This window comes from Coenobita brevimanus, chromosome 62 (genome assembly GCF_032717465.1).
Source record: "Coenobita brevimanus isolate Jiangsu-jjx chromosome 62, ASM3271746v2, whole genome shotgun sequence".
In the NCBI taxonomy this organism is placed as follows: Eukaryota; Metazoa; Arthropoda; class Malacostraca; order Decapoda; family Coenobitidae; genus Coenobita; species Coenobita brevimanus.
Window position 1 is genome coordinate 23,494,999 of NC_137015.1, and position 13,451 is coordinate 23,508,449.

The window sequence follows — 13,451 nt, forward strand, 5'->3', positions numbered from 1 at the left end:
TGGTGGAGTGGTCTGGGCGGTAGCAGGGCTCTGTGCTAGTGGTGTGGGGTGGGCGGTGGGTACGAAGCTAGGGGATGGTGCGGGTGTGGGGGCGATGGCGGACGGTGTGCGATGATGAAACCGTGGTGGCCTGGCAGGGGCTGTGGAGTGGGATGTGGCAGATGGTGTGTGCCGTTGGAGCCGAGGAAAGGTGGGGTGAAGTGTAGGGGGGGAGAGAGACGGTGGTGGTGGGGAGATGCGGCCTCGCGGGGTTGTTTGAATGCTCGGGGACGAGGAGGAGGGTGTGATAGGGAAGGTGAATGAGTTAACCGTGTGGGCGGGGAAAGCGAACGGTGGTGAAGTGATGGCGGTGGGTGGCGCGGGGTGGGAGGTGGAAGGCAGTAGACGTGGGGAGGTGGTTTTAGGAAGTAGGTTAGGGGAAGATGTGGAGAGGGTCCTAGGAGGCCTGTGAAGAGGGAGGCCGGTTTTGTGTTGCGGGAGTATAGTGGTGTGTGGGGTGGGAAGGTTAGAACTAGGGGCAGGAATAGGGGAAGGTAGAACAGAAGAGATAGTGAGAGGGGAGGAAAAGGAAAGATAACGTTCTACCCTGTCGTAGACTGGGGGAGAGGTGAGGTGGCCCCCGCCATTACGGTGGGATGCGGGGGCAGTGGGGGGGCGCTTTTTGTTTTTCCCTTTTTGTTTTTTCTTCCCCTGGGGCTTAGGGGAATTTGCATATGGTGGGGAGGTTTGTAAGCGCCCTCGTGTCATTTGGCTGCACTGGGCAGCTTCTAGCTGCTCATGGATGTCGTGGATCAGACATCCGTGGTAGCACAGAGAAAATTCCCACGGGTTGATGGTGATGAGTTCAACGGGGAATTGATTTATTTCGCCGATGCGTTGAGGGGTGGCATGGACGGCTAAAAGGCGCCTCATTAAACTGATATCTCTATCCATGACTCCTGTTGGATCATGGATAGTGAAGTGTTGTCTTACAACACTTGGGAGTACTCTGAGCAGAGTATTAAATGTATGCTGATCTCGGGTTTCTTCATCTGCCTCCGGGTAGGCAGCAGTAACCAGGCGTCTTGCCTGTAACAGGGTATTATCTAAATCCCCGTCAAATGCAGAACTATCCAATTTGGATAGAGCCACTACTTTCCCTAATGATGGGGTGATGGCTTGGACAGTGAACTTGGTAAAGTTCTGGCAGGTGAGTTCTGGGACGATTTTCGGCGCAATGTTTGCTGCGGCTTTACCCAGTAGTGGTAGTGTGACTGCAATTTTTTGTTGGTCATTTTCAAAGCCAATATCCAGTAAGGGTTTAATTATTGCAAGATATGTGTGTATCTCATACTGGTCGGGGTCAAACTTAGGTAACTGAACGTGCGGTTTGGTTGCCATTTTTCCAAATATTTCTTGCTTACCTCTCTTCTACGCTCGGATCTAGAACCACCGCTGGCCACCAGTGTAATGCTGGGTTGAATTAGGCTCGACTTCTCGTTCCTATTTCACCCAACGTGGAGCGGGGTCCTCTTTCAAAACCGGAGCTAGTGCAATAAAGAGAGGCAGGACACAAAAACTCTCGGCAACACCTTTACACGTATATTACCACAGTCAGACACAGGACAAATCAGCAGATATTACAACACAATATTGAGCAATATAAAACCTAATCTAGGATATGTGTATCTCGCAGGATACTTGCTTTTTTGATACTAATGACAACACAACAATCCTAGTGTATCAGGAGTGCAGTAAATACAAGTGCGTGCAGAGCGCGGGGGGGGGAGGGGGGTTGTGACTCACTAGGAGGAGATAGGGGAGGTGCGGTGAGTGACTTAGAACGGCGAGGAGAAAGTTATGGTAATATTGGAAGGCGACAGATATTAGCCGGGAAGTTTATATGGTTTCTGCTAGCCAAGATACTTTGGCAAATAACTCTGATCCTTGATTTACACTTACTTTAGTTTTAGGAGCAAGAGCGAGTAGTAGAGAAGATTTTATGGGTAGCGTGAGGAAGGAGAGAGTATTATTAATACTTCCTTTCACGATATTCTTTCGCCGTAATGGGGGTATGTCTTTATAGGCACAGGCTTATTAATTATATATATATCAGAAAGGTCCTCCGGATATAGTCCATAGATCTCGCTTCACAGCGTGGGGAAAGATGGAATGTTATTAATACTACTTTTACAATATTACCTCGCGGCTAGCCAATAGATCTTGTTTCAGCGTGGGGAGAGATAGAACACTATTAACATTCCTTTCTCACAGTCTTCCTTCACAGCAACGGGGGTATGTCTTTATAGACATCAGGGGTGGCACTCGCACATATAGTCACTCAGATCTTAGTCTGCATTCTCGTCCTTTAACTTCTCACTGTGATCTGATTTGCCATGATATGCATTACATGGATTCACTGCACAATACTTATTCTAGGATAGAGTCACACTTAACCTAAATCACTTATGTTACATTATCACCCGTATTTTCTTAGGGAGAAAGACCGGAACACGACATCGGTGATCCGGCTGAGCTAGGGGCACCGTCAAGGAAGGGCGAGCCGAGAGGGCACGGGGCGGCTCGCAAGGGCGTCCTCTCGTGTCTGGGACTCCCTGTGGCTTCCGGACTGGGGTCCTGCATGTGGCCCTCAGGACTGGGGCCAAATAGCTCCAGGAACCTCTGTGTCAGGTCCCGGCGTCGTGGGGGCGTGGAGAGGTCTTGCCCGGGTGTTCTGGGGAGGACCAAGAGAGATGGTGAGCTGCGGTCTCCAACGTCTAGAGGCGCCGTCAGGGGAGGACTGCGGCAGCGACTTTCACTGGGGCCCGACAGGTGCATCTGCTCTAGAGCCAGGCGTAAGGAACAGAGACCGGGGGAGGCGAGGAGGCCTGTCCGGGATGCTCTGGGACAGAGAGCCTGGACTTCAGTCTCCGGCTGTGGAGACGTCCCTCTTTTTTGCACGCCCTTGGAGCGACCGTAGATCGTCTCACAAGGCTGGGAGCGACCATAGATCGTCTCTACCTGAACACTGTGGGAGCGACCATTGATCATCTCTACCTGGACACTGTGGGAGCGACCATTGATTGTCTCTACCTGAGCACTGTGGGAGCGACCATTGATCGTCTCTACCTGGACACTGTGGGAGCGACCATTGATCGTCTCTACCGGAACACTAAGGGAGCGACCATTGATCGTCTCTACCTGAACACTGTGGGAGCGACCATTGATCGTCTCTACCGGAGCACTATGGGAGCGACCATTGATCGTCTCTACCTGAACACTGTGGGAGCGACCATTGATCGTCTCTACCTGAGCACTATGGGAGCGACCATTGATCGTCTCTACCTGAGCACTATGGGAGCGACCATTGATCGTCTCTACCTGGACACTATGGGAGCAACCATTGATCGTCTCTACCGAAACACTTTGGGAGCGACCATAGATCGTCTCTACCAGAGGGGCGCCATCTGGAGTTTGAGTTCTAACTCCACCCCTAGCTAGCTCAGTGATTCCGCCACGCGAAGGTAGTGTCCTTCGCCTACGGTGGCGGCGGCGTGGTGGGTGCATGTCACAGGGGCGCACGGCCCAGGCTGACATGCGTCGCTGTTGCCCGGAGTGGTGGTGGCTGGTGGCGGCTACCCCGTGGGGTCCGTGTGGGGGTGTCGGCATGTTTGTGGGCAAACTCTGTTGTTCCTGGTTCGCCCTGTCGTCGGGGATACTATGGTATTCTTCGGGAGCACTGTTAAAGCCACGCATTTCAGGTTCAATGGGGTTAGGGAGGGTGACCTTGGCTGCAAAGCCTAAAAAAAGAAAAAAAAAAAAAACTGCCACCTCCCTGACGTTTGTCCCATGCCGGTACCAGTCGTCACCAAGGGCCCCTCCCGTCACATGATGGGGAATGGATGGAGGGCCTGGATGACCACTCCACTTAAAAACAAACGGTTTAGTATCACTTCACTGAGTATAATCACACTGCACTATTTGTTAAGTACTTGAGCTGGTATGTGGCGAAAGCAAAAGTGTATCAAAGTCCTTTAATACAAAGATGTTTCAAAGTCTTTTAATAAACATAATAAAACGAAAGACATCGATCATAGCCAATGTAAATACTGGGCAGGGATCTTGGCTTAATCATTCGTGTAAAGGCCTGTAATGGGGATGATGGTAATGTAAGGCTGATATGATTTCCAAGTCACAAGTTTCAGTATTCCACACACAAAAAGTATCTATCTATCTATCTATTGCCAAACGCCTCAATCCCATTTGGGGTGGCCACAAACAAATCGCCTCCAAGTCGCCCTGTCCCCCACCATTTCACTGCCCTGCTCCCAACTCACACCCCCCTCTCTCATATACCTCTCCACCCCATCCCTCCATCTCATCCTCGGCCTCCCCCTCCCTCTTCCCCACTCCACCTCACTCACATACACTCTCTCCATCAGTCTTTCACCCTCCATCCTCTCCACATGGCCAAACCACCTCAGTGTGTTCCTCATAACGCTTCCTATTACATCCACATCCACACCACAACGCTCCTTTATATCCTCATTCGTCAGCCTGTCTCTCCACGTGACTCCACTGGCTCCTCTTAAATAACTCATTTCCACTGCTCTCACTCTTGACTTGTGTCCTTCCAACAATGTCCAAGCTTCACTTCCGTACGTTAGAGTTGGTATCACAATACTGTCATGTAGTAACTTTTTCACTTCCATGCTCACTTCCCCGTTTGTTATCACTGCTTTCAAAGAACCAGCAACCTTTCTTCCCTGCTGTACCCTTTCAAGCACTTCACCCTCCAAACCTCCATCCTTACTCATCACACTACCCAAGTACTTAAACGTACTCACATTTTCCAATTCCTCACCATCCAACCTCGCTGTACATTCACTAACTTCACCTCTCTCAAAGACCATCACCTTACTCTTCCCTGCATTCACCTTTAGATTCCGTTTCTTACACACTCTCTCAAACTCATCCATCAAGCCTTGGAGCTCCCCTTCTTCTTCACTCAACAACACAGTATCATCTGCAAACAACAGTACAGGGAGTTTCCAAACACTGTCCCCTCTCACCAGGGCCACTCCAACATCCACTACCCTACCTTGTACCTCTTTTATTACCCCATCCATGTACAGATTGAACAACCATGGAGCCATGACACATCCCTGTTTCAAACCAACTTTCAAAGAGAAAAATTCACTTAGTTCACCATCCACACGCACTGCAGCCTTCGCACCATCGTACATACTCTTCACAGCATCCAACAACTTCCCATCTACTCCATATATTCTTAAAACATTCCACAATCCTTGTCTATCCACCCTGTCATATGCTTTCTCCAAATCCATGAAAGCCGCATACCGTACAACTTCCTTCCCTTCTCTAGAAACTTTTCCACTAAAGATCTAAGAATGAATATCTGATCTACACAAACTCTTCCCTTCCTAAAGCCTCCCTGTTCTTCTCCAACTAATTTCTCTGTTCTTTCTCTAACTCTGTCTATAAGTATCCTACCATACACTTTTCCTATTATACTAAGAAGACAAATGCCCCTATGATTACCACACACTTCTTTTTCCCCTTTTCCTTTGTACAAGGGAATAATTATACCTGACTTCCAATCCTCCGGGACTCTACCTTCCTCCCAGGCCAATCTGCACATCTTCCACATCCATTCTACTACTATCTCTCCCCCATGCTTCAGCATTTCACCACACACTTCATCAATTCCTGGGGCTTTCCCCGATTTAACTTTCTTCATTGCTTCCACAACTTCTATCCTACTGATTTCTTCCTGTCTTCTCACCTCCCTCCTTCTCCCAGCCATTCCCCAGCCACTTATACTCGCATTACTTCCATCCTCTACGTTCAACAATTCCTTAAAGTGTTCTCTCCATCTGCTCACTTTTTCTCCCTTCTCCACTAGTAATCTACCATTTTTATCTTTCACTCCCCTGTTAACTTCACTTCCACCCTGTCTTACTCTTTTCACTTCTCTCCAGAACATTTTCTTACAGTCCCTCCACTTTACACTCAAATTCCTTCCAAATTCCTCATCCACTCTCTTCTTACTCTCTCTTACTAATCTTTTCACCTCTCTTTCTTTCCACATATAACTCTCTCTTCCGCCTCTCAACTTCTTCCACGCCCCTATTTCTCATCCATTCATTGTATGCTTTCTTCTTTTGTGCCACAGCCTGTTCCACCTCTTCAGTCCACCACGCTGTTCCTTGCACCCCCCTCCGTCTTCTCTTCCCTCCACACACCACATCACATGCTGCACATATTTCTTCTGTAAATATCTTACACACACCTTCCACGTCTCCCATCTGCTCCAATTCATATTTGCGCAATCGTTCCTCCACTTCTCTCTTATACTCTGCCTTTTTCACATCCTCTTGTAACCTTTCCACTCTCCTTGCAACTACTCCTTCCTCTCATCTTTCCCTTCTTCTATTCCTCCATCTTACTTGCATTCTAATTCTGGCCACCACCAAGTAGTGATCAGAAAGTCCACTCCCCCAACCTCTATACACTCTTGCATCCTTTACACATCTTCGCATCCTTTCATCCACACACACATAATCAATCATTGCCTTCCTTTCATTCAGTTCACCACCCACCCTTCTCATCACTCGCCATGTATACCTGTGGATCATTTTATGCCTGAAGAGGGTATTGGCTATCACCAACCCCCTCCCAGCACAAATGTCCACTAACGCACTCCCATTCTCATCTGTCTCAGCAGGCACACCCCACTCACCAACTATTCCATCCACCTTCACATTCCCAACTTTACCATTCATATCACCAATCAAAAACACTCTCTCATTCCTTCCAAACTTTTCCATGCACACTTCCATATTTGTCCAGAACTCTTCTCTCACTCTTCTAGCACGATCTTGCGTTGGCGCATACACACACACACACAATCGCCCACATTTGTATTCCAACTTTCAACTTTACCCACACAATCCTTGACCCAACTGATCCATACTGTCTTATGCTCTTCTTCCATCTTTTACTCACAACTATACATACTCCTTCCTTTGCCCTCTCATTCTCACCTACTCCTGCACATATACCCCATCCATACTCCCATTCTCTCACACTTTCTCCTCTCCATTTTGTTTCAGTTATTCCACATACATCCACTTTCGCACCCTCAAGCACCTGGACAATCTTTCACCTAATATTGCACACTGCGCTATTTGTTAGGCACTTGTGCTGCAATTTGGCAATAGCAATGGTGTTCCAGTGGTTTTTCATGCACAAAATAATACGAAAGGCATTGATCACAGCCAATGTAAACACTGTGCGGACATCTTTGCTCAGTCAGCTGTGTAAAGGCCCAGAAAGGGAATAATGGTTACTAAAGGTTGACACGATTTCCAAGTCACAAGTTTCAGTAATTCATACACACAAAAAGTATCACTTCATTTAATGTTGCACACAGCATTATTTGTTTAGCACTTGCACTGTTATTTGGTGATAACATTGTTCCAGTGGTCTTTCATACAAGAGTAGATGCCCAGAAAGGGGATGATGGCTACATAAGGCTGACATGATTTCCAAGTCACAAGTTTCAGTATTTCACACATAAAAATGTATCACGTCACTTAATATTGCACACTGCACTAGATGTTAAGCACTTGCACTGTTATTTGGCAATAACGATGGTGTTTCAGTGGCCTTTCATGCACAGAATAGAACAAAAGGCAATTTTCACAGCCAGTGTAAACACTGGGCAGCCATTTTGACTTAATGTGTCACTGCGTCTGCATGAGACTCTCGGTGGCAGCCTTCAAAAATATTGTTGTAGTGAAATCGCAATTAATTATTTAATGTATTGAGAGACGGGGTATAACTTTTTAATTATCGTTGTAGCGATTTATCACATAACACGGTGTCGTATAATGAAGCTGCACTGTACTGTATATGCAGATTCATTTGCTCAGAATCAAGTACTTTAGCAATGACCATTCTCCTTGGTTCTCAGAATCGGAAATTATTTCACCAGTCACCACTTCTAGTGCCTCTGTGGTGTCATAAGTAGTGTATACTGTAGTTTCTTCCTTGGGTGCCTTCAAAAATCACTTGGTATGAGTGAAAAGTGTCTTTTGGTCTTGAAAAAAAGCTGTTTTCTTATCATTCCTTTTTGTGCAGAGCTATCTTCCTCAGAAATTCCATTTAATTTAAGGTTCCACAGTGTGGATATGTATTTTCCTTGTACAAAGGAAAAGGGGAAAAAGAAGTGTGTGGTAATCATAGGGGCATTTGTCTTCTTAGTATAATAGGAAAAGTGTATGGTAGGATACTTATAGATAGAGTTAGAGAAAGAACAGAGAAATTAGTTGGAGAAGAACAGGGAGGCTTTAGGAAGGGAAGAGGTTGTGTAGATCAGATATTCATTCTTAGATCTTTAGTGGAAAAGTTTCTAGAGAAGGGAAAGAAGTTGTATGCGGCTTTCATGGATTTGGAGAAAGCATATGACAGGGTGGATAGACAAGGATTGTGGAAAGTGTTAAGAATATATGGAGTAGATGGGAAGTTGTTGAATGCTGTGAAGAGTATGTACGATGGTGCGAAGGCTGCAGTGCGTGTGGATGGTGAACTAAGTGAATTTTTCTCTTTGAAAGTTGGGTTGAAACAGGGATGTGTCATGTCTCCATGGTTGTTCAATCTGTACATGGATGGGGTAATAAAAGAGGTACAAGGTAGGGTAGTGGATGTTGGAGTGGCCCTGGTGAGAGAGGATAGTGTTTGGAAACTCCCTGTACTGTTGTTTGCAGATGATACTGTGTTGTTGAGTGAAGACGAAGGGGAGCTGCAAGGCTTGGTGGATGAGTTTGAGAGAGTGTGTAAGAAACGGAACCTAAAGGTGAATGTAGGGAAGAGTAAAGTGATGGTCTTTGAGAGAGGTGAAGTTAGTGAATGTACAGCGAGGTTAGATGGTGAGGAATTGGAAAATGTGAGTACGTTTAAGTATTTGGGTAGTGTGATGAGTAAGGATGGAGGTTTGGAGGGTGAAGTGCTTGAAAGGGTACAGCAGGGAAGAAAGGTTGCTGGTTCCTTGAAAGCAGTGATAAGAAACAGGGAAGTGAGCATGGAAGTGAAAAAGTTACTACATGACAGTATTGTGATACCAACTCTAACGTACGGAAGTGAAGCTTGGACATTGTTGGAAGGACACAAGTCAAGAGTGAGAGCAGTGGAAATGAGTTATTTAAGAGGAGCCTGTGGAGTCACGTGGAGAGACAGGCTGACGAATGAGGATATAAAGGAGCGTTGTGGTGTGGATGTGGATGTGATAGGAAGCGTTATGAGGAACACACTGAGGTGGTTTGGCCATGTGGAGAGGATGGAGGGTGAAAGACTGACGAAGAGAGTGTATGTGAGTGAGGTGGAGGGGGGAAGAGGGAGGGGGAGGCCGAGGATGAGATGGAAGGATGGGGTGGAGAGGTATATGAGAGAGGGGGGTGTGAGTTGGGAGCAGGGCAGCGAAATGGCGGGGGACAGGGCGACTTGGAGGCGATTTGTTTGTGGCCACCCCAAACGGGATTGAGGCGTCTGGCAATAGATAGATAGATAGAAAATCCCTCAGTGTGGATAAGTATTTGCTGCAATTAAAGATACCCTGACATAATGAGGTTCCATTTATGAATTTCTGAGAAGGTAAATGTTTCACATTTCAAGCTGTTTTATTGTTTTATATAGTGTGCAGTCAAAAAGATATTTTATAACCTTTCTTTCAGAAATTCCCAGCAAATCTCATGGTGGTGTAAGACAGCAAATATGGAATAAAAAAGATGTTGAAAACCTCATTGTGCAAGTAAAGGCCAACTACATGAGACTCCTAAGCAAGGAAGAGAAACCCTACAAGGTGTGGCTGGACATCAGGAATGAACTGATGAAAACTGTAAGTTGGGGAAAGTTCTCAGATACACTACACTGCAGTGTTGATGAATTTATATCAAGTTGACTTAAATCAGAAGATTTGTTTTAAATTAAGTCATTGATATATCTCATAGGCTCATTTTTCTGTCTATCTGTCAATAGCCAGATTCCTCAATCCTGTACATGGTGGCCACAAAGAAATTGCCACCATTTCTCCCTGTCCTCCATTTTGCTGCCCTGCCCCTACTTAGGACCCCTCCCCCTTTCTCATATACATCTCTACTCCATCTCTCCATCTCATCCTTGGTCTCCCCCCCTTTCCCCCTCCACCTAATACACATCCACTCTCCTAGTTAGTTTCAAACTCTCCATGCTCTCCACTTTGGCCAAACCACCTCATTGTATTTCTCCTAATGCTTTCTGTCACATCCACATCCACACCACATTGCTTCTCCACTCCCTTATTTGCCAGTCTCTCTCTCCATGTCACTCCACATGCTCCCCTCAAATAACTCAATTCCACTGCTCTCACTCTTGACTTTTGTCCATCCAACAAGGTCCAAGTTTCACTTTCATATGTTTGAATGAGGATCACCATACTGTCACATGTTGCGACTTTTTTCTTCGGTGCTCACGTCCACATTTCTTATCACTGCTTTCAACGAACCAGCAACCTTCATCCCTATTGTACCTTTTCAAACAGTTCATTCTGCAGACTTCCATTTTTACTCATAATTTTACCTAAGTACACCCACGAACCAAACTTCTGACACCTCCCTGGCTGGTAGGGAGTTGAAGCCAATGCTGATGAAAAGCTGAACAATCGGACAGACTGGCGTAGCAAACTGGGAACGAGTTTATATCTCACACTTTACGGGTATAAGCCCTGCAAGCAAAGAAGACAAATATTGCAGGGAATATGTGTTTGGAAACTTCAGCTTATTCTGTCTATCTATCTATCTATAGCCCGACGCCCTAATCCCACAAAGGGTGGCCATAGACAAAACGCCCCCAAGTCACTCTGTCACCCACCATTTGACTTCCCTCCCCCCAACTCACTCCCCCTTCCCTCATATACCTCTCAACTCCATCCCTCCACCTCATCCTCGGTCTCCCCTTCCCTCTCCCTCCCTCCACTTCACCTACATACACCCTCTTAGTCAGTCTTTCATTCTCCATTCTCTCCACATGTCCAAACCACATCAGTGTATTTCACCTAATTCTCTCAGTCACATCCACATCCAGCCTACAATGTTCTTTCGCCTCATTCATCAACCTGTCCCTTCATATCACTTCACATCCTCCTCTCAGGTAACTCATTTCCACTGCTCTCACTCTTGACTTGTTCCCCTCTACCAAGGTCCATGCCTTGCTTCCATACATCAGGGTAGGGATCACAATACTATCCTGCAGTGACTTAATTTCCATATTCATCTCCCTATTTCTCATCACTACTGTCAGTGAACAAACAACCTTCCTTCCCTGCTGTGCCCTTTCAAGTACTTCATCCCCAAAACTTCCATCCTTACTCATCGCACTACCCAAGTACTTGAATGCACTCACATTCTCCATATCCTCACCATCCAACCTCACTGTGCATTCTTTGGCTTCATTCCCCTCAAGCACCATAACTTTATTCTTGTTTACATTAACTTTCAGCAGCCGTGGCTCAGTGGGTTAGAGCGCTCCGTTCTGACCAAAGGGTCGGAGGATCGAATCCACTCAAGGGTCATTGGTAGACATCAGGAAGGGCATCCGGTCATAAAATGCTACACGCTCCAAACCAAAGTCCTCTACCCAGGGGCAATGCCTTAGCCCTCATCCAAAAAAAGGGGTACCTGGCGTAAAACTCACTCTCTCTCTCTCTCTCCTCTTCTTACACAATGTCCCAAAGTCATTCACCAAACCTTGCAACTCCCATTCATCTTCACTCAACAATAATGTATCATCAGCAAACAGCAACACTGGAATCTTCCACACGTCACCCTTACTCATTAGAGCCACCCCCACATCCACTGCCCTTCCTTGCATCTCCTTTACAGACTCATCCATAAATATATTAAACAGCCATGGAGACATCACACATCCCTGTTTCAGTTCCACATTTAGATCAAAGAACTCATTCAGCTCACCATCCACCCGCACCATAGCCCTAACTCCCTCATACATACTCTTCACAGCACTCAGCAATTTCCCATCCACTCCACGTATTCTTAATACCTTCCATATACCTTGCTTATCTACACTGTCATATGCATTGTCCAAGTCCATGAAGGCAGCATACGCTTTCTTTCCCATCTCTAGATACATCTCCACTAAACATCTTAGAACAAATATCTGATCAACACACCCTTTTCCCTTCCTAAATCCCCCTTGTTCTTCTCCAACTAGCTCCTCTGTTATATGCCTAACCCAGTCAATAAGTATTCTACCATATATATTTCCAGTCACACTAAGAAGGCAAATACACCTATGGTTACCACATATTTCTCTCTCCTTTTCCTTTGTATAAAGGAACAGTTATACTTGATTTCCAGTCCTCTGGAGCCCTTCCCTCTTCCCAAGCCAGTCTACACAACTTCCATATCCATTCCACAACAATCTCACCCCCATACTTCAGCATTTCACCACACACTCCATCAATTCCTGGGGCCTTTCCCATCTTGATCTTCTTCATTGCTTCAGTTACCTCCGCCCTACTGATCTCTTCCTCCCTCCTCTCATCTCTTCTTCTCCCAGCCATTCCCCAGTCACTTATACTCGCACTGCTCTCACTCTCTACATTTAACAAATCCTCAAAGTGCTCCTTCCATCTCCTCATTTTCTCTTCTCCACCAACAGTTTATTATTCCTATCTTTCACTCCCCTACTATTTCCCCTTTCACACTGTCTTACTTTCTTTACCTCCTTCCACCTTCCAAAATAATTTCTTACTCTCCCTCCATTTCACACTCAGATTCCTCCTAAACTCTTCATCCACTTTCTTCTTACTCTCCTTCACCAGTCTCTTCACCTCCCTTCTCCTGCTCACATTTACCTCTCTTCTCTCTCTCCCATCTTCTCCCCTACCTGTACTTGCTAGCCAGTTATTATATGCCTTCTTCTTTTATTTCGCAGCTCATTTCACCTCATCATTCCACCATGCTGTCCCTTGCACAGCCCTACATCTCCTCCCCACTCCACAGACCACCTCACATGCTGCGCCTATCTCTTCTGTGAATATCTTGGATACTTCTTCCACCCCTTCTATGTGCTCTAACTCATACCCTCCTAATCTTTCTTTCATTATGCTCTTATACTCTGTCATTTTCTCACTCTCTTGCAACTTCTACACGTTTTTTACAGGAGCTGTTTCCTCCTATCTTCCCCTTCGTCTCTTCATCCATTTCCTTTGCAGCCTTACCTTGGCCATCACTAAGTGATGATCAGAGACTCCATTTCCCCACCCACTCCACACTCTTGCATCCAACACTTGTCTTCTCATTCGCTCATCCACACACACACATAATCTCTCATTGCCTTTCGTTCAACAAGGTTACCGTCCATCCTCCTCATGACTCTCCATGTATATCTGT

The 13,451-nt window shown here is 46.2% G+C and overlaps 1 protein-coding gene across 1 annotated transcript in view; it reads left to right on the forward strand.

Annotated features, from left to right (window-relative positions):
• Positions 1–13,451, forward strand: part of LOC145404005 (uncharacterized) — a 122,953-nt gene that overhangs the window by 45,151 nt on the left and 64,351 nt on the right. The window contains exon 3 of the mRNA XM_080275609.1: positions 9,735–9,898. Coding sequence (XP_080131735.1) covers positions 9,735–9,898 — 164 coding nt within the window. The remainder of the gene's footprint in view (positions 1–9,734; positions 9,899–13,451) is intronic.